At 41.6% G+C, this 21,892-nt stretch overlaps 2 protein-coding genes across 3 annotated transcripts in view; one reads left to right on the plus strand and one right to left on the minus strand.

Moving 5' to 3' along the window:
• CCDC152 (coiled-coil domain containing 152) overlaps positions 1-3,304 on the plus strand; it is a 39,137-nt gene extending 35,833 nt beyond the window's left edge. For both annotated transcript variants that reach the window (XM_025207699.1, XM_025207700.1), the window contains exons 7-8: positions 1,527-1,654; positions 2,866-3,304. In XM_025207699.1, coding sequence (XP_025063484.1) covers positions 1,527-1,654; positions 2,866-2,964 — 227 coding nt within the window. In that variant the 3' untranslated portion in view covers positions 2,965-3,304. The remainder of the gene's footprint in view (positions 1-1,526; positions 1,655-2,865) is intronic.
• Positions 3,305-3,455: 151 nt separating this feature from the next.
• SELENOP (selenoprotein P) lies at positions 3,456-12,739 on the minus strand. The gene is given in 5 exon segments (XM_006026705.3): positions 3,456-5,308; positions 7,829-7,946; positions 8,539-8,751; positions 10,647-10,862; positions 12,584-12,739. Coding segments are annotated over 4 exon segments (951 nt in total). The 5' UTR covers positions 10,850-10,862; positions 12,584-12,739; the 3' UTR covers positions 3,456-4,891.
• Between the last annotated feature and the right edge of the window lie 9,153 nt (positions 12,740-21,892).

Here is a 21,892-nt window from a genome sequence, read left to right on the forward strand (position 1 = left end):
TGGCCCCAATTCGCACCCCCTAGGGACGGCCCTGCCAGCACCCCATCCTCACGTTTCACTGGGGTGGCACAGGTGTGGTATTTTCTGGAGGCTACCCCACCACAAGCAGTCTCACCACACCATCCAATCCCAGCAGGGTGTAGTTTCAGGTCCTACCCTGGACCAAAAGGAACCTCCTCCATCCCCATAGTTCCTACCCTAACCTCCAGGTGTTACAGGAGCTGCAGTCCTCAGGCATGCAATGTTATTCCTCCAGCTCCCAAGGGTTTGGTTTTATACCCTGTCTGCCCAGCCCTCCTCCAATCAGGCAGGCCCTTGCAGTCAGGCTACACCTAATTGGGCCTAAACCCACCCGCTGACTGCTCCATAGCCTGCCCAACATTCTGAAAGTGGCAGGCACAATTAGGGTAGTGGCGCAATAATTTGCAGATTAACAAGATAGTATCAAAAAGGTCCAATTCTATCACCAGAATCTTTGTATAACTAAAATACACTGAATGTTTGGCCAAAAACTTAAATGAAGAAGCGTAACTCTGCAACATGAATAGGAAGTGTAAGTTTTCTGAAGGCTGCACTCAGTTTTTAGCATGTCCAGAGCATGTCATCAAATGCTTAAAGGTCAGTTTCTCATTCTCACTATTTTCCAACATACCCATTGTACAATGGGTAGTAAAATGTATACCTAGTTTGGAGATCATTTGGCAATCTTTACACTGGTGTAATCAGCCATTAAACTGGTGTAAACAGAATGGTGATATAATATGTAAGCATATACCAGAGAAACTTGCTTTAACCTTTTGTAGACTTACTTTCCCACTCACTCCACCCAAGAAAAATCAGGGATAAAATTGCAGTCATGTAAATTACAATGATGCCATGTCATATATCTATTGATACCTGGGACTAGCTGTTGCTATAGAGAGGCCTGCTCTTTCACCACCTAGTGGCAAGGCTCCATAATAGCACCTATTATAAGCAATTACCCCCAGATACATGCTCATCTGTGTGCCCTGAATACACAAACCAATGTAAATTACAATAGAGTCCTAGGCCCTTAGATCACTCTTGTACATTATTTAAAAGAAAATTTTCTCCTAAGTTCTAAGACCCTGTAAAAGAGAGAATCCACTTTGTGGTAAGGAGTGGGAATGGACTCCAGATAGCTTTAATAGTGTGGGTTTTTTGGTCAACTGAAATGCATTATTGTAAAATCCTGAACACTATCAGTTAATGAAAACCTTAATAAATGGGAGATGTTTCCATTCAAATCTTTGTTCTGCAAGCTGGTACCATAAATAAGGGTACCAAAAATATCCCATATACCAAAATAAAAAGAAAAACCCTATATGACTTTAAGTTCCTTCAGTTTATGCTTTTAGTTCACTTATTAATTTATTCCACTTTATAGCTTCTGCTGTCTTTTAAGTCTACTTTGTTAATACAATGAACTCTCTTGTAATTATACTATGTATATATGCTTATATATTAAAATTATAATGTTCTGTTATTTGTGTTACTTTTTTCAGTTGAACTAAAAGAAGAAGAACATAAAGACCAGATAGGGAAAAAAGAGCTGGAGGTTTTAGAGTTAACCAGGCAGCTGAGAACTCAAGATAAGGAGAAACAGAATGAGATAATCAAATTACAGATAGAGGTATGTACTAGCAAGTCAAATCAAAGATGCATCTCGTGTATATGTATATTTATATAAAAGATTCTAGATTTTAAAAAATGTTGAGATTACCATTAGTAATAGTAGGTTTGGAGTGATATATAGTCCTTATGGTCCAGCAAATATGTGAGAGCAAGGATTTTTGTAGGTGACATCTTATGTTGGATCAACTGCATAGTTAGGAGAGATTTCATCCACAGAAATTCTTGCCAGTTAGTAATGTGGTTTGGCTGTTCTGTTCTCTATTATCACAAAGGGCAGATCCTGCAGTGTACATTGTTTGAGATGTATGGGTTTTAACTGAACTGAGGAAAAAGTCCTTGACCCCTTGAAGATGGCCTGCACAAAAGAAATTGGGGTTTGTTCCCCTGCGCATGTGCGCGCGCGCGCGCGTGTGTGTGTGTGTGTGATATAAGTTACTGCCATTAATAAATGGTGGCATAACTAAAATTTAAGGAGAATAAAAAGTATTACAATATAACCTGTTCTTATTTTTGTGATAGAATTGGTTTAAATACAGCTGTTATCCTTGTGAAAACATAGCCACATGTAACTGGAAGGATGGATAAATGATTTGATTTTGTTCTTTTTACTTTTTGGGTTTTACAGTGCTCAGAAGAGATCTTCATGTAAACCTTGAGAGCCTGATGCTCTTATGCTGTAATTTACAATGTGCTACCAAACACTTCAGTGGAGGTCTGCACATATATTGTAAGCCTCAGGGCCAGAGATGTATTTCACAGCTGAGGTTGCAAAGCCACTCCATTGCTGCCAATAAACAACTCAGAGTTCAAATCCTCAACGTGTTAAAAAAAAGAAAAAGCACTTCTGTCAGGACTCTCCTCAGCACTAGTGCACGTGGAAAATGTGGTTCATGTAGCTCTCAAGTCCTAAGCTAGCTAACAGCACCCAATGTCTACACCAAGGGAATTTTCCACTAGCTGGTGAGCTGGCATTATGGTCCCTTTGAACCATCAGGACCCAGGACGTGGGACAGTATTTTTCTAGCTAACTTTTAAAAATGAAGTTGTTTCATTATCTCCAGATTAAGTAGTTGCAATGCCCATAGGTCATGCTGCCAGTTATATTTAAAGGTACAAATACATGAAGAACAGTGAGAATTATACCTATGTAAGTAAAGACAATAAGTTTCATCTGTTGGGCTTTTAACTTTTTTTTCCCGTTTATTTTAGTTCAATGCTAAATTAGCAAAAGTTCAGAATAAAGCAACAAAATCGTTTCCAGATACAACTGCCTTACCTCAAAATATCTACAGAAGGGTATGTGTTTAAGCAGTACTGCTACTTGTATAGAATATCTAGTGGGTATTTGTGGATGATATTCAGTGCTTTAAAGTGCAGCTGTGCTTTGAAAAGGACTTTGTAAAATTATCCTTGTAAAATACAACTGATATTGTAAAAAAATCTTAATATTGTAGTTAAAAATGTCCCAACGCCAACAGAATACTGTGTTATATGCTGATTCTGTATTTCAGTTCCAATTTGTGTGAAACAAAGAAATATTTGTTTGCACTTTTATAGAAGTTGCAGCATCTCCAGGAAGAAAAAAACAAAGAAATTGAAATTCTCCGTAACACCATTCGAGACTTGGAGCAACGGCTCAGCAGCAGCCAGGATTTCCACCTCAAACGGAGCCAGTTTTGAGAGCTTTGAACATGTATTGCAGAAATCCTTTCCTGACTTAACGCAACTGAAAAATATAAGTACAATATCTTGAGCCATGCACTTAGAAAGTAAAATCAGAATATATGACACAACTGGAATGTCATCTACTTTTTATTGAAAACTCCCTTTTCAAATATTCCATACATTTACATTCTGTTTATATTCAATACTACTTTCTTGCTGATCAGCATTCACCATAAAAGGATTCAGGTTCTGTAGGAGTTATGATTTCCCTATTAAGCCGTCATTAATATGGTATGTGCTCTCAGAGCAGTTCACTTGTATTGAATATTCTTTTTGCTTTCTTCCATTAATCCCTCAACCTATACTACATTATATTCAGTTCAGATAAGTAAAATATAAGAATGCTAATTACAAAAAGAGATGTTATACAAGTTTTATTAGTAAACTATATTAATAATCAATATTGATGGCTAAATTCCACCCTAATATTAACAGGCACAGTTCACTGTGAGTTGTGCCTACTTCTGTTAGGACCAAATTCAGCCAAAGTTTTGTTTTAGTTTCTCATCCTGCATCAAGATGTACTAGTCCTACTTTGTGTGTCCATTAATTTCAATGGGAATGATGCAGAAGTCTGCTTTTCTACATCCTAATAAAGGTTCCAGTCCCTAAACTATATTAAAGAATATCAAAACTATTACTTTTGAACAATGTAGTATTTGGCTATAACATACATTACAGTTGAACTAAAACATTGGTTTGGCAAGTTGCTTATGTGTAAGCTAATTTGTATTTAACAACGATATGATTTGATCATTTTGTCACTTCTTTCATTTAGAAAAAAATAAACTTTTGAATATTTTCCATGTTCTTTCAACATAAGTAAGAAAACATGATTAAAATGTCTTTTCTGGTCTTCTTCCATTCTTGGTTGCTAAACTTCAAACAGAAGCCCCTAGGTTATAGTTTATGCTTCTGCCTTCACTCATGCATGCAGAATATTAGAAGAGAGACAAGAAAGACAAATTAACCAGACTGCAGCCAGCTTCCAAATAGCACTGAAAAAACAAACTAAGGGTCAAGTAACATTACTTTGTTTAAAAAGCCCTCTCCTGATGGTAGCTGACAGGAGCATGATTGTAGCATTCATCAAATTGCTTACAATGTTGTATTTTAATTTTATGCATTTCTTTATCCTGTCTTGGGCAGAATTTTGCAATTGTGGGAAATTAAATATCTTGTATTCCTCTGATAAATTTGAAGCTATTTATTCCAAGTTGTAATGTAAAGAAGTGCCTTCAAATGGAAGGGGTCTTTCCTGATTTTAAGATGTTTAGTTTGTTTTTCAGGCTCAGTTTCCAGGCTTTCCTTGTCACTGTCAGTTGTCACTGGTTTCATGCTCTCTTTCTGCTAGTGACTGTCAAGCAGCTGGGAGCAAACGTCACTGTCAAGATTCAGTGATGTTCTCTGCCAGCAGCTGGCCCTGTCACCTGCAGGTATCTGGAAGTGTTCCTCGACAGTGTCAGGTGGCTGCCTTCCCTACTTCTTCAAACAACAGGTGTCGTCAGTGTCAGCATCAGCTACTAGAAGTTGATTCTGACGCTTTCAAAAAGTTTCAGGTTAACTGATTTTTGCAACTGGCATTTCCTTTCTTTCAGAGCCTTTTACTCTGTAAAGGAATCTCAAGCACTTCTCTTTGTGGGACAGCTTCTACCCTTTCCTGGCTACCTGCCTGACCCTGTCTATTACGTCCCAGAACCCTGTTATGACGTCGATTGTTCCCAGGGGAATGATGTCGTTGAGCACGAGCCTGTTGGTTCTGATCTTCTGAAAGATGATCCTCTTCCCGGTGATGGTGCCCATGTCCATGGTGTCTGTGTTGGTTTGGGTGATGGGAGTGATGGCTGTGTTGTTCAGGTGTGATCTCCGCTGGATCTTCATCAGCTGGCTTACTTATGTTATTGCAAACCTCTTCAACATCTGGCGTCTGAAAAATAAACATTTATGTGACATAATGTAAGTGCTGAGCTTTTGGTAAAAGAACTTTTTTTTAAAATGTTGAAAGCCTGATTCTATATGACAAAAAAAAGTAGAGTCTAGATTTCACTTTGGAGGAAGGGGAGGCAGCTATGTTATGGTACATTACAGGGCAGCTCCCAGCTTTCAAGAGATCACAGGACATTTGTACGCATGATGGTAGGGCCATGTACATGTGACAAAAAGTAACAAGAAATTGTCATTTGTCTAACATAATGGTGTCACCATGTACACGTGTACAATTTTTTTTCCTGTAAAAATTTCTTTGTGTGTGGCAACTTCGACCACCTCCAATGTATTATAGTTTGATTGTGGCAAATTGTTCTACTGTAGATAAAACAAAATCATGTGAGTGTATATGTCACATGGGTGAGCTAGCAGCGGGAGAAAGTGGCACGGACAGTGCACAGGGTGCTCGAAGCCCAGACATGCTAGAGGTAGCTCAGTCTTGGCGGGCTTCCAGCACCCCATGCACCGTCCCCACTGCCTTCTCTGACCATCAGCACACCCAGCCACCCTCCTGCTGCTGTTCCGTAACAGTGACAGAAACACTTAAATTGAAAAGATGGGTCATAATTAAAAACCCACAAATTAAAAACCCACCATTTCAATTTAGGGGAACTAAATCCCCATCACATGTACAAGTGCTCACAGCTGCTTGGCAAAGTCTGCTCCTCTCAGGATTAACTGGGCAGGGAAAAAATGAATCAAGCTGGCCCAGAGGAAGAAGTTTTCAGCACCTCATTTAAGTCTACTGTAAACACAGGAAGAAATGATCCCTCTGAGGCACCATGTCTCCTGATGTCTCTCTGGTGCATGGTGCATATAAGCCACCACTGATGTCAGTCTGTCCCTTTTTGACACAATTTAGTTGTAAATAGGTTGGGTAACAACTAGGTAAAGAAGGCCACATTGCTAAAGCTGTATTTAGGATTTTAGTAAAGCTAAATAGAACTACAACCCCTTCCCTCAGCTTATTTTACCTATAAAATATCATTGCAAACATTGAAAAGAGAATCAAATTTGAGAAAGAAATTAAATTCTACACTCAAGCTACTGCAAGCATGTGAAACAAGCTAGTTATCTGTTTCCTAGATAGCGGGCTTCCTCGGTACAAAAAAAATCTCCATCACAGCTGACACTAATCATTGCCCTAGTTAGTTCTAAACAGGGAAACCAAATGTTCCACTACCTCAGCTAGTTCCACATTTTCACAGCAGCAACACTGAAATAATATGTTAGTTCTGATATTTAGTAATACAGCATTTAAGGTGCCAGGATTTAAACATTCTCAACACTAATGTTTAATTGAATCAGAGTTTTGTCATATAGTCATTTAACATTATAAGCTTCAAGGGCAACAAAGTCCTTTTTTCATCATTAGCAAATATTTATAACAGCGGACAATTCTGTTATTTGTGATAACACAACTTTTACTAAAGAATTTAGCAGTATTTAACTTTTAAATCACTGAAGATCTAAGTGTAGACAAACATTCAAGATACATAAAAACAAATCTGTATTCGTAATGTATAGAATGGTCTTTCATTGCAAGGCGTGCTAATTAACGAAACATACTGAGCATGTCTACATGAGATGCTATGTCGATGTAGCGACAAGCTATGGTGATGTAGCTTGTCACTATGCCAGTGTAGCATCAGTGGGCACTAACTGTGATGCCACCACCATCGCACAGTAGCAATGAGCTACTGCACAGTAGGGTCAGAAATGATCCATGTACTGCCAGAACTGTACAGTACTGATGGGTACTGTACAGTGGGATGCATGTGTGGACACACCTACTGTTGAGCAAATTTTTGGCTGGGTTAGAGTCTCTACAACATTCTCCAATTCCCAAGAATCATCTGTTGCATTCAAGCTAGGTGAAAACAAACTGAGCAGCTGTGTACTATGGGCCACATTTTAAAAGTATTTAAGTACCTGAAGATGCAGATGAGCATCTGGTAGGATTTTTAAAGTACCTCAGCAAATAACACCCATTGAAAGCAATGTGTTAGATGCTTAGACATGGTGAAAATCCCAGCAGGTACCATTTGGCATTTAAATACATTTCAAGTCAAACCTTACATGCTGCCTCAGAAAGGAATGGGTCTTCCTCAGATACACTAGAGCATCTCCATCTATACATCTACTGCATATGATGTAGTACTTTGCCAAGAGACATTTAAGTTAATCAATAAGAGTATTTCTCCTGGTTTCAGTGAAAGCTGAACTGAATCCTCATTGCAGAGCTGTGGGAATTCGACCTTTAGATTTCAGTCTATTTCATACTGATTTGATCAATTTTGAAAATCGTTTCACAAATTGCCTACTAATGAAAGACCATGAAATGCCTAGATCAGTGAAATTTAGTATCTGAGATAAATCAGGTTAAAATACATCCTCTAAATTTCAGTCAATCTCCCCCCCCCTCCCCCCTTATAAATAAAGAATGAATTAAGGAAAATACCATATAAGAGCAATTTCCACAGTTCTGTTCACAGTAGGCAATCTTAATTGATTCTTCCACATATGGGAAACTCAGGAAAGTATAAGGCAGCTCAAGGTGATACACTAGACGGCCACACCTAATGAGAGAAATAGTTTAATCATTAAACACAAAGTGTATGAGTTTTTGTTACTGTTATTGTGGTTGTATAAGGGAACCCTAGTCATGAACAGGACCCCCTTGTGCTATATGCCATACAAATACACAATCAAAAATGGATTCCTGCACCAAAATGCTTGGAATTGAAAGTAGTGTCTGCATTAGTTACAGACTCCTGCTTGCCGTAACTATGTCTCATAGAGTCAATACAATGTTAGATGTCTCTGAAGAGCAATTCAGAGTTAGGGGGTTCTAGGATCTCTATGCAGGGCATCTCCAGGTGATGCAGATAGACCAGAAATATCTGATAGTACAGGGCTATGTCCAAATACCTGTCTCTTGAATCTGAGCCACTGGCAGTCAACAATACAAAGTTAATGTGGTCAGAAGGAGAGCAAGCAAGAGGGATCCTGGCTCTAATTAAGGGATGAGAGTCTTCTCATGGGAGAAGGGAATCCTGGTTCTGGTTCTGACTGCTAGGACTTTTTATGGAATTTAGAGAATCATTGGAGAAAATACAGAAATAACCAGAAATCTAAACCCTTCCCTGATTTCCCCTTTATTATACAGACCTGTCATATATAAGAAAATCATCTTTGTTTCCATTTAAGGTAGTCCAGACATCGGGTTGATTCTCATCCTGTTGGTAAACAACAATATGCTCGGAGACCTCCTTTCTCAGCAAGTGAATTTTCTCTTGGGAAGTGATTCCTTGGTGATTGACCACCATATATGAAATGTTGACAAGCCCATCATTATCTAACTTCACACGCAAGTCTTCCAGGCTAATGAGGGGTTATAGGGGAAAGATGGTTAACCAGGTAAGAATCATCTTGATCTTTTTCTTGGGAAAAAAATGTTATGTTTTTAAATGTACATTTGCATCCTGGGATGAGTGATTTTCCTTTCCCATGCTTCTGGCTTACGTAATCATAGCTACCATAAAAGCCATTGTAATAGCTAGAAATGGGATACTCTTGCTATTGGCTCAACAGAATAGCTGCACTGCTTGTGCAGGTTTGTGTTGTCCATTATTAATGGACAACTCAAGCACCAGCATGTGAGAAAACTCTTGCCTCTAAAATTGGCAAGACAAGGGTTGGTTCTTTGTCATGTGGTGATGGATCATTTTTTCAATTTAAACAGATTCCTTTAACACCTTTGCTCTATAAACTGAATAGATGAAGTTCTTTATTACTGTAAAACCTTGAACTCCTCCAGTCCATTATAAAACATGGTTCACCTATTCCTTGTAAGTCCTTGACAAAACTCACTTGGACTTCAGTGGAGCCAAAATTTTAGCTTTAGTTGTTCAAATTTTATTTTTGAGAAAAAATACTAACCTGTTTTTAATCTAAGGTGACAGCCCACTGAGGAAACAAGTCAAGTTGTGAAACCTGCACTGTTACTTTTTGAGCCAAAGTGATTTCACAACTGTAATATGAATCCATGTTATGGTACTTGCTGCTTCATCTTGCTCAAAACCAGTTTGTTTATTACTGCTACTATTATTCTTTCACTTACCTGAATTGTAATAATGCTTAGAATGCTATTGTGCTAGGCAGTGAATAAATATATAACAAGGAGATGGCTCCCTATAAGCCTTGGCTTAGCTCTAGGAAATGGACCCTTACTCAGATGGGGAAAATGACATTAAACTACCAGCTTTGATTTGTCTTTTTCCACTCAGATCTTGAATAAGCAAAATTAGTATTCAAGCTCTATTCAGGAATAGTTTGAACCAGAGTAAACTATTCCTGAGTGCACAACAGCAATTTGAGCCAGTACAGAGCAGGCCTGGGCTGGCAGGGGAGTCAGCCCCAGGCTCCAGGTGGCAGCATTGCATTGGTGGAGGGACTGGCAGGGGCACAAGCGTTGAAAGTGCAGAGCTGTGTGGCTAGGTGGCAGACAGGAGTCTAGCCCCCACCTGGCTGGGCTAACCATGCACAATTTATACCTGCAGTCAGCATCTACACATGCATTTAATTGCAGTAAATTACCCCAGTGTATGATAGCACTGTCCCAACAGCAGTATTTTATGCCAGAGTAAATTAGTCTACTGCAGACTACTACCATCACATGTGTAGACGGTGATGCTTTACTCTGCAGCTAATTAATCTGCTCCACAGTAAAGTACATGTGTAGATGTGGCCAGTTAGGGTCAGATCCTACTCCACTTGCTGGGCACCCAGGTGGAATCAGACACCCACATGAGATTCTATTTCAATGAGTTTGGATTCCAGGAAAACTGTAATGCAGTGGTAGCAGCACTCTCCAGCCAGGCGGAAGCAACGGGTCCAGTCCTCTGCTGTGTTCTCCAGGCCCCTCCCCACTTGGCTTTCCAGCATGCTCAGCTGAGACTGGAGTTATTTGGGGTTTGGTTTTATTAATGAAATCTTGATTTTTGAAGCTGGCAAAACTTGTACTTGATCACTTTGTCTGTCATGAAATACTGGGGCATGATCAAGGAATGTGAACCCCTAGCACAGCTTTGTCTACTGAGAAACTTGACCCCAATCACTGGACTTATGTTGTCACAGCCTCACAGGACCCGTTTAGTTCCCGAGCATTTGAAGAAGCTCTGAGTAGGTGACCATGTCTATGTATGAAATTCCTCAGGTCCTTTAAAAACTGCTCTGTCCCATTTTAAGAAAGATTTAGAAAGAAGACATGTTCTTACCTGGAAGCTTGCAGCAAGCACAAGTGTCAGCTTGCTTGGAGGAGGGCTACCACAGTCACTGAACCTCTAGAATTCAGCATGGGATCTTGGCCCGCAATATACCATTCTGGGGGTTCTTTACAATGGGCACTTGAACCTTGGCTCTCTGTCCCTCCTCCTGGGAGGAGACAGAGAACCAGGGCCAGTCCCAGCCCTGCCCACATGGCTGGGCCTCCCCTGCAAAAGATAACAAAGTAAAATATGCGCATACAGACAACCCAGCTGCTGAAATTCTCATAACAAAACGCAGCAGGCCATTGACTCCACTGGGCTTGCACAGGAAATATGCACAGATTTGGCCCAGTCTGTTTATTTGGCAATATCCCTTTGAGTTTCTGGAGAGAACAAATGCACATTTATTGACAAGATCCCTTTGACTCTGGAAAGCACTTACATAATGGAAAACACTTGATTTTGCTCTGTTTTATGATGGATAAATGGTAAAAGCAATTAAGTGATTCCTTGATATTAAAAGAATTACTCCTCAATCCTGCCATTTTTTTGTGACAAAATGCAACTTGAATACCTGTAGAACTGACTCTGGCATTGCTGCTTCTGGCTTCGTTGTGCTTTGAAGTTAATGGCACTCAGCCAGTATGCACTGAGTGAAGATTTGGCCCATTGGTCCGAACAAATCCCAGGTGCAATTCTACTGACTTCAGAGTAGTTGCACTACCCGAGTATGTTGGTCATAGCAACTGCTAAAAAAACTGCAATCAGATCAAAAGACTCTAGAACTTTTAACATGAGGGTTGGAGCATTGTCATAGCTGTGATGGTCCAGCCAATGTAAAATGCATGGATTGTTTGTATTATTTTTTATTGAACCAACAGTATAGTTGGGAGGGTTGTTGAACAAGCTTTGGGACACTAATGCCCTTCCTCAGTGACCTGCTTTCCATGAGGTAACATTATAAAAAATATGGACAAATATTATGCTTTCCTCATTTAACAGGGACACGAGGAAGGGCACCTACTGCCAAAATACCTCTCTCAACTATACAGTTGGTCCAATAAAAAAAAAATCACAAAAATCCTTGCCTCTCATCCAGAACTTTTAGAAGTTTGTTTCCATTTGGCTTGCAGCCAGGAAGAGCCCTAACCTAATGCAGACACCAGAAACAATTTCTCAACAGAAAAAAGGAAATGGAAAAAATCCAAAGTTGTTCAGGCTTCCTTAAATCTCTTAAAATCTGCTTTGCACACACAGCTCATTTTCTATTTGTGACAATCATAAAACATGACAATTATTGTAAACTTCTCTTCTGAATGACACATGAGTAGAGCACCTCTTGGCTTAGCAGCTTTAGAAACCTCTCATTATACAGGAGATAAACTGAAAAATTACACTAGTTCTCCTGTACTGTAGTATTGTATGAGGTACTCCAGACTCCCTTTCCCAATCCTGTTTGATCTCACATACATTTGAGTTCCATGAGTTAACATTATACAATAAACAAAAAATACTGATAAATATGGTGTTTTCCTCATGTACCCTTAAAAAGTTTTTCCTTAAAATGAAAATTTCCAAGTTACACAGCTATAACTCTGGCCCCTCTAACCTCAAAGGGGCCAGAATTTTTCTCTCTGTCTCTGCACACATTTGCATAATTGCAGCCCTTTCCTGCAGATATATATAAAATTTCAGTATGTGTTGTGAATCTTCAATGATTTTAGTCTTCTGGAATATTGGCATACAATCACCAACAGCAGCTGTCAAGCATACGCAATGAAAGTGAGTTGCATTCTGAATTATATTTTCTTCTATGTTTGAGTCAAAAAATAAATTTTTCAGTTGATTTCAGATGCCACTTTCCAACCCTCCTCACCACAGAACCAAGTTGATGCATTACCAAGCCAGAAATCTTGAAGCTATTCATAGCAAAACAAAACACTTACCCTTTCCCTCCTCCTTTTGGCAGCTCCGCTTTACTCTCTTCTGCAGAATAAATAGCCTCGGCAGTAGCGCACTCTGGTATTTATACTGCTCTTGTTTATCTCACTTCTCAAATGCGGTTCAAAGTTCAGGGAACTCACTGATCACGACCTTGCAAGCAAAGCAAAGTCCCTTAACTAAAGCAAACCAAATATTTCTTGATTAACTCTCTGAAAGAAGCAACTACTAGTCACACAATACAAAGAGGTATTTTAACATAATAAATGTGAATATGAGGCTTTGTAGCTTGCCAGTTACCCCAGTAACTTGGAGGCAGTGGTACAGTCAGAGGAAGGGGGTTGGCCAGGGAGTCACATTCTTTTCCTACCTGCAGCCCACAAAGAAGAAAAAATATAGATACTTCTGCTGAGTTAGCAAGTTTGTTCTCCTATCCTTTATCCTTTATTTGCCTTCCACTATGGTGTGCCCTGTTTGGTATATGTGCAAAGGTAACACTCTTCCTCAAAAACTGTTCTTAATTACATAATCTTGCTAGTAAACTGTACTGGTACATACAGACAACACTCCTTATATTGACACCTGTAAGTGTTAAAGGTGTAAATCAGTGTGGCTCTGTTGAAATCAGTGAGGCTATATTGATTGACAATAGCTTTTCTGTTCTATTGCCTTCTGCCCTGTACAGGTTCTTATGCTGCACTTGTTGCTACAGTATCTGAGCACTGTTGCAGTAATGTGTTAACCAGTGTGACTAACTTCTAACCTCTCCAATTCTCACTCATCCTCTCCTCACTGTGTGTGCTGTGAAATATTTCCTTCTGGTAATGGCTGGGTTTGGTGTGTAAGTATATGGAGTGCCCTGTGCCCATGTTAGAGAAAACAAACAGAAGAAATGCACCCTGACAAAAAGGTACCTTCTTGAAGAAATAAACCCTGCCCTTGGAGTGGCAAAATTCATGAGTCCAGTTTCAGTGCCTGATGCTGGCACCTGGGAGCAGTATCAATATGATGGCAGCAGCTTGTCACAACAGCTATTCCTAAGAATGTGAGGGGCACCCATGCTTGCTCTTATGCTCCAAACCCAGAAACTGCTAGTGAAGCTGCTCCAAGGACATGTGCCTGCAGTCAGTCTTGAGACTTTAGTCCTGCCATACTTAAAGGCAGTCCCTGAGGGCAACCCTGGAGCAGCCTCATCAACGTATTTCCAGGTTTGGAGAATATATGGACAGCCTGCTCAGTGCCTTCCTAGACAGGGCAGGATGCTGCCTCCATGTAAACATGCCCTAAGAAAGCTCTGGTCAGTGCATAGATGAACTTTATTCTTATGGGCCAGGTACAGACTTTACACTTTTACTGCTATAAGTGATCAGAAACCAGTCTATACCCAAAACAGAACTGAAGTTCAGCACATATACACTGGTTTAAAAATTTTTACTTTAGAACAGCAGTCTAAGATTTGCCCCCACACCAAAGGTGAATGTGTGTTCTGTTTGCTACCAATCTGAACTATGCTGTTTACAGAAAACCGTGTAACAGATCAATTCCACCTTGGGCTTTTAAAATATCTGTACCTAGCCATGGTGGTAAATTCCACTGTGTCAGAAGAGTGTAGGTGTCAACCACATACTTCATCCAAGAAGCTTTAGGACGTCTTCTTGGTATCCTAAGCCCAGGCCACTGAGTGCTTTGAAGAAAAGGACTGACACCTTGATCTTTGCTTGATATTGTCTGAGGAGCTGTGCAGAGAGCAGAAGACAGGTCTAGCACGCTCATAGCAACTGGTGTTGCTAAGGAAATGTTATTAGCAGTGTCATCTGCTTTCAAAGAGTAGGTCCCACATAGCTGCAGGATAGCACTGATTTTATATTGCTGGTGGTAGTTTATTCATTAAGCTTCCTGAAGGCCAGAGATGGTGTTTAGGTTGTTTAGAGTTTCTAAAGTCCAAGGATCTCTCAAGTTCAATAGTAATATTAATATATGCATTCAGTATTGCTGTCACCCAGGAAACAAGGAAAGAATCTGCCCAAAGCATTTCATTCAAATATTGTTTCACTGGTAGGAAAGGGAATCAATGATGCTTTGCCCAGGCCATTCCTACAGATCCAAAGTCCCAGACCTGTGCAATATGAACACTAGGTCTGAATATCACCCTCCAGCTACAGGGCCTTTGCAAACAGAAATGGCAGAGAAGATCCAGCCAGAGACTAACATGCCATTTGTCACCATCAGATTGCCCAATCTGTGTGTCATAGCCTTCTTTTCCCTTTTATTGGCTTGTCTATTTAGCTCCTTGGGACAAGAGCTTTCTACTCTTCTGTGTTTGCACCATACCCAGCATCCTGGGGCCCCATTTTGGCTGTCCCCTAAGCACCACAGTAACACCAATACTACAGAGAATAAGCCACTATGCTGCTTCCTCACCAGAGTCCTTTTGGTCATTTATCACATGTGGTCCAGGAGTCCTACCTATATGCACAGTAGCAGTTCCAAAATGCAGCAAAGTGGGGGTGTTGTGGCAGCAGCAAGTTTGTTGTACATGCATCTGCTGGCTGAGACCAGAGCTGTCAGTCAGGAAGTAGGGTATGCTCGCACACCCTTGGATCCACCCCACACATGTACAGAGCTGAAGTAGAGCTAAGACTGGTCATGCTGCTCTAAGTACTCTGCCCAAGCATCCTGAACATTTCCATTAGCACCCAGCATTTCCAGAGAGCTGCTGTTAGACACATTTCTCATGCTGAGACAATGATCCTGAGCACAAGGTGAAAGATTTCCATCCTTTAGACAATGACACCTGTCTAGGAGATTATGATGGAAAATAATAACAACAACAATAATGAGCAGCAGCAAATGAGCAAATAAATACATTCCATGGGATTTTGTATTTATGACACAGTGGGTGCATGTACATGTGCATTTACTGCGTAGTAACTGAAATTACTTCACAGTACGGGTGCATGCCTGTACGGCACAGTAAATATGGTGTCTTATGCCTGCTTGAGCGTAAATTTGATACCTGAATCATACAGGTATCATATTTACCCTGATTAGTTACTCAACCCACACCTCTCTCTTTTTTGCAGGACCATGGTGAAGTGCCTCGGTCACCCACATTTATGAGGCCCGAGTGGCCAGAATGCATGGGTGGGTCCACTCCCAGCTGATGCAGCAGTGCCACATGAAGACCAAGTGGGCCCAGTGGGTGGCCATGACTGGCCACAATTGCCAGTCCAGTGGGGCCCCCAGAACCATACTCTCCATGCAGGAGCTGACCCACATTTTGGTGCCCTGGAAACCCACATATGTGCCCCACCCAGTCACCTCCAGTGCCTCATCACTAGGAGGGGGGAATCTTGGGCCTTCAGCACCCTGCCCTGCACTCCTCCATGACTGCTGTATCCAGGGACGTGACTGTCATTTGCCACTTGGGACTTAGATGGCAGTGGATGAGGAGGACAGCCTCAGCAGAATGGAGAAGCAGTGGAGCCTGTCCCCGGGTGCCAGGGCCAGGACCAGGGTCAGCCATAGCTTGGAGATGCAGCTGAGGCAGGAGAAGAGCTGGCACATGCAGGCTGTGCCTCTTCCATGCTGCTCCTGTGACAGGAAGTGTCTGCTCAGAGGTCACAGTGCAGAGGGTAAGCTTTTAAGATGGCTGCCAAGTGTTGGCAGCCATGTGGCCAGAGGCTGGAGCTCCTCCCAGTGTCCACAGGGGCACATGGCAAGCTGCTCTGACCTGGGACTAAATTTAGTCCCAAGTCACTGCACATGTAGACACCAGCCTATTCACACTTAGTGTGCAGTAACTTACTGCACAGTAAATTTAAGCCAGTGTAAATGCACATGTAGACACACCCTGATATATCTCCAGGCAACCTAACTGGCTTGTTGCCAGTTATTACCCCATGGGATGAAAGACCAGAAGTATAAAGATCAATTTCCATTACCATCACTGTTTCAGAAGCTGAGGAAGATGTGTAAGGGTGTTTTCTGGGAGGTGCTCAGTGCAAAGCTTCATAAGACCTGTATGCATTTCCACTAAATGTCAAAGGCAGTGATTCTCAAGCAGAGTATTCAACACCCTGGGATGCCTTGAGATCCTTTCAAGGATGCCATGGGGTGCCACACAATGTTAGCACTGGTAGGTGTGCAAATGTGATGCACAAGATAAACCTAGAGCTTTCCAAGAGGAAACCATAGTGTTAAAAACAGTCTGACCTGTTGAGATCTTTCTGAGTTCTTTACAAGAGAAGAATTGTTCTATTATTTTTTGTAGTCAATAAACAAGAGAAAACTAACAGCTGGCATTTTCTGAGGGGTACCTTGAGTCTAAAAAGGTTGCAAACTACTAGTCTAGTGTCATCCAATCTAGTATATAGGTAAATAAAGAGTCAAACTGAACCATCTTAGAGCTGCAAGCTTACCATTCTGTTTTGACTACATAGTCACGCTCAGGATAGAAACATGCAGTAGTCACCATTAAAAAGTCATCATTTGTCCAGTTATTAGCAATGGTTCCTGAGCCATCACAAACTGCCCTGCACTAGGAAAGAAAACAGTGTGACTATTGGACAGTATCTGTTGGCAAAAAATGTTAATGACTAGCAATGTATGTGAGTTTGTAATATTAAAAAAATTCTTTGGCAATGTTTAGTGCAGGAGCAGGCAATTATTTTGGGTGGAGGATTGCTTACTGAGTTCTGGCAAGCCATCGAGGGCTGCATGACAAGCAGCCAGGGGAAGATAAATATTAACTTTCTAAAATTTAGGGGCCCCGTGGGCCGGATAGAATGGTCTGGTGGACCGCACCCGGCCCGCAGACCATATTTTGCCCACCCCTGGTTTAGTATGACTATCACAGAGATCTTGCTCTGGGCTAGGGACAGAAGTTACACATAAACCAGTTTAAGTCTTCAGAAACTGTTTTAAACCTGTAACAGAACAGAAGCTCAGTGCACATAAACCAGTTCAAAATGGCTGAAACTGGTTTAAGATAAACCTGGTTGAAAGTAGTATCAGACTTAACTGATTTAGGTAAAAAATAGTTTTTGAAACTTCTGTCCCAGACGCCTTCCTGGATCAAGTTAAATCAGAATCCCCCAGCATGGGCTGTGTGTTCACTTCCTCTTCCTCCTGCCCCTGCGGTCTCTGGGATTTGCAGTCGTGACCCACAGCAGCAGGACTCTGCAGATTTGCTCATCACTTGCACTCATGCCTGCTTCCAGGTGCCTCAAGGATTTGTAATCCATGATCACAGCTAGCAGGACTCTGCAGGGTTGTTCCCTTCTGTTCAATACATGCTTACTTCAGAGAAAGGACTATTCTTGTTCAAGCTTTTATGAATTCAATGCCACTACCTTTTTACCCACCTCTCCTCAGCCTGGCAGGTGCTGCTCCCCCACACCCACGCAGGCACACCCTCCAGCTAGCTCTGGGCTGGGACTTGGCCACACCCCTCTGCTCAAGCAGGGAGGGAGGAAAAACCTTGGAGCTGGCAGGCTGGGCACTCTAGCGTCCCCAGCTTCTGGCTTGAGCCCCCAAAGGTATGTGCCTTCATTTCCAGAATCAAAAGTGAAAGTCTATTCACTTGAAAATCAGTTCAATTTCTGCAGCTTAGACTGCAAAGACTGAATTGATTCAGCCTTGGGCTTTTTGACTGTCTGTACGTTGCCTTAAAGTGTTCATTTTACCTGTTTCAGTTACCTAATATTATTATATTACTTAGAGATTTAGACAAGGGGAAAAAAACACCCAGCTTTGAAAGCAAGTAACAAGGAACTATTAACATAATGGTTGTGGGAAAGGATGACCCAGCCAATTCAGATAAGTATTAACCCAAACTTTGTCCAAACTCTAGTCTGAAGATATACCTGTTATAAGTAAGAAAACATTTGGATAAGTAGCCTTCACGTCTAAACCAATTAACACAACCTCTATGTAAGATAAAAACACTCTAGAATATAAAAGAACCACAAAAAATGCACCTTTTATCCTTTTCTATTTTGCAAATGGTGCCATCATGGAATTAAAAGTTGTTCAATTACAGAAGAATGTTCAGACCAATGTGTTCTCCACCTTTACTGCCCTCAAGCTTGCAGGAATGTCACAATCTCCCAGCTCTTTGACCTTAGCTTCCTAGGAAGTACTTGTCTTAAACCCCAATTGTGAATGCTAAAGTAAATATTTTATCAACTCTTGGCCATGTTCCTGTCTCTCTTTAGGCAGCAACTGTCAATTCTAATTTTGAAAAGCTTGTAATTTCAGAATTTTATTTTTAATTATTGTCCTATTTCTACTCACTCTGTTTAGGGAGAGGCAAAGTGATAGCTTCCTGGCACTCTACTTGTCGAATTTAAGATACTCAGTGTTCTGAGCTGTTTTGATCAAACTTCCAGATGCGTCACGGCACTGAAACTATCCTTTTCCTCAGTGATAATGAATTAGCATTTAGAATCGAAACAATGATTTAAGCAACTAAGACAAGCTTCTGAATCATCCCCTTTTGTTGATTGTCTTATTATTAACATCAGTGTCATATGCATGTCACAAGAAATGATTTTTCCACTCTATTCAACAGCACTGATAAGGCCTGACTTGAGTACTTTGTCCAGATTTGGGCTCCTTACTTGAAGAGATGGATAAATTGGAGAGCAAAGCAATAAAAACCAGAAATGTGGAAAACATGTAATGAGCAAAGACTGGAAGAACTGGAATAATTTAGTCTGGAGAAGAGAAAGACAGAGAGAATTTGGTAATAGTCTTTACTTACAAAGAGTGCTGTTATAAAGTGGATGGCTAGTTGTTTTCTGTGTTCACAGGACAAGAAGTAATGGGCTTAAATTGCAACAAGAGAAATTTAAGTAGTATATTATGAAGAATTTCTAACCACCCAGATGGTTAGCATTGGAACAGACTGCCTAGAGAGGCATGGAATCTCCATCATTCGAAGTTGTTAAGTACAAGTTAGATAATCATTTGGACTTGATCCTATATTCCTTCAGCCCTATTTCAATATATTTCTATGATCTAGGAATCCTAAATTATCCTTTAAATTTATGAGTTTTCTAATGACATATACTTTACAGCAGTGGGGCCAACATTTTTGGCAGGCATGCCACAAATTAGCCCCTCACCCTCTATAAGTGTTACTCCAATCCCCTTCCCAGGCTTGAGCTCCTGCTCTGCTTTCTGCTCCCGGGCTTGTGCTCCCTCCCCAAGCTGATGCTCTGGTTTCTATTTCCTACCCTATAACCCTTGCCTGATTTGATGTTCTGTTTTCTGCTTCCTGCCAGTGTGCTGCCTGTTCCCTCCCCAGTCGGCCACATGCCACACACAGACACTGCCTGTGCCAGTTTGGCACTTGTATCACAAAACAGTGTCCTAAATCAGGTATATCAGGGGTTGTCAACCAGGGGTACTTGGGAAGGCCCTAGGGGGTACACGCAGGTGGGGGAGAATGGAGTGCCGCCACCCACCACACTATGCCACCACCTCCCAGGAGCAGGGCTGAGGGTGGGGGAGTGAGGGCAGCAGCACCCCTCTGCAGGCCACCCAGGCGCTGCCTGGCCAGCTGGATGTGGGGGAAAGGGGAAGTTTGCATGCCACCCACAACCCTGTTCTGCCACCACTCCGCAGCCAGCCGAACGTCACATCCCCTCCCACTCCATGTCCCCCCGCCCCCACTCCGCGTCCGGCCGCGTGCCACCTCTCCCTCCCACCCCGCTCAGCGTCCAGCTGTCAGGGGTACACTTATTAAAAAAGGTTGAAACCCCCTGAGCTATATCAATTGAAAAAAAAGGACCTGAGTATGATATCTCAACAAGTGGATCCATATGCAGCTGGAGTCAAAAAGCAAAGATGTCAAATTACACAGGGAATGTGGCAGTGAACTATAAAAAAAAAATTATAATGCCATTATATAAATATTTGATTTCACTGGATTACTGGGTGCAGTACTAGTCACCCTGGCTCAGCAAAATATTGCAGAACAAGAGGAATTCAAAGGAAAACAATCCTTTGGGATTATCAAGGGCCTGAAAAAGGTCTCCTTTGAAGAGAAACTGTAAAGACTGGGATTGTCCACCTTAGAAGGGAGGTGAATAGGAAAAGACATGGCTCAAGTACATACAATGATGAATGATCTAGACAAGGTAGATAAATAGGGACTTTTCATAATATAACGTTAAAGTAGAGCCATTCTATGAAATGTAAGGGAGGAACATTCAAAGGAAATAAAAATAAAAATAAATACCCTTTCTCACAATGTATGATTAGACTGTGGGGTTTGTTGCCATAAGAAAATGGTGAGATGAAGAATTCAACAACATTCAAAAAGGGATTGGACATTTGCTTGGAGTTGTCCTAATAACCAGTTTTGTTATCACTGATAACCAGTGCACATGGAGCCACTCACCAAGATATCATACATCCCTTTCTTCAATTCATACATCTAATTTAGGAAACCATAAAGCAGGAGTGGCCAACCCATGGCACAGATGACACAAGTGGACCAGGCTGCCTCTGTGTGTGACCAGAAGCCTTGTGCTAATGAGCTTATGCCAGTCTCTAAATAAGGGAGCTCAGAATGTGACCTAATTTCATAGACATTAGGGCCTGGAAGGGACCTTGCGAAATCATCAAGTCCAGCCCCACCCCTGCCAGAGGCAGGAAGTCTGCAGGGATCAGATGATCCCAGCAAGATAAACTTCTAAATGCCTTTTGAATGAGTCCAGTGTAGATGTTTGAACCACCTCTGAGGGGAGTCTGTTCCAGGCCTTGTACACTCAGACTGTAAAGAAGTTCTTCGTTATATCAAGTTTGAATCAGCCTTCTAGAAGTCTGTAGCCATTGGACCTAGTTATTCCTTGGGGAACCCTGGTGAACAACTGTTCTCCCAGATCCTGATGCACCCCTCTTGTATACCTATAGGCAGCCACCAAGTCCCCCCAAGCCTCCTCTTCGCCAAGATGAAGAGTCCCATGTCCCTTGGCCTCTCCTCGTAAGGCTTGCTCTCTGGCCTTTGATCATATGGGTGGCTCTCCTCTGGACTCTCTCAAGCTTATCCACATCCCTCCTATAGTGCGGGGCCCAAAACTGGATGTAGTACTCCAGCTGTGGCCTCACTAAAGTCTAGTAAAGCGGATGGATGATGTCCCTGGTTTTGCTTGAGATGCATCGGTAGATGCATGCCAGAGTTTGGTTTGCTCTGCTGGCCATGGCATCGCATTGGGGGCTCATGTTCATCTTGTGGTCAATTAAGACCCCCAAGTCCCTTTCGGTCACAGTGCTAGCGAGCATAGAACCACCGAGCCTATAAG

Source organism: Alligator sinensis, unplaced genomic scaffold, assembly GCF_000455745.1.
Source record: "Alligator sinensis unplaced genomic scaffold, ASM45574v1 scaffold663_1, whole genome shotgun sequence".
Lineage (NCBI taxonomy): Eukaryota > Metazoa > Chordata > Crocodylia > Alligatoridae > Alligator > Alligator sinensis.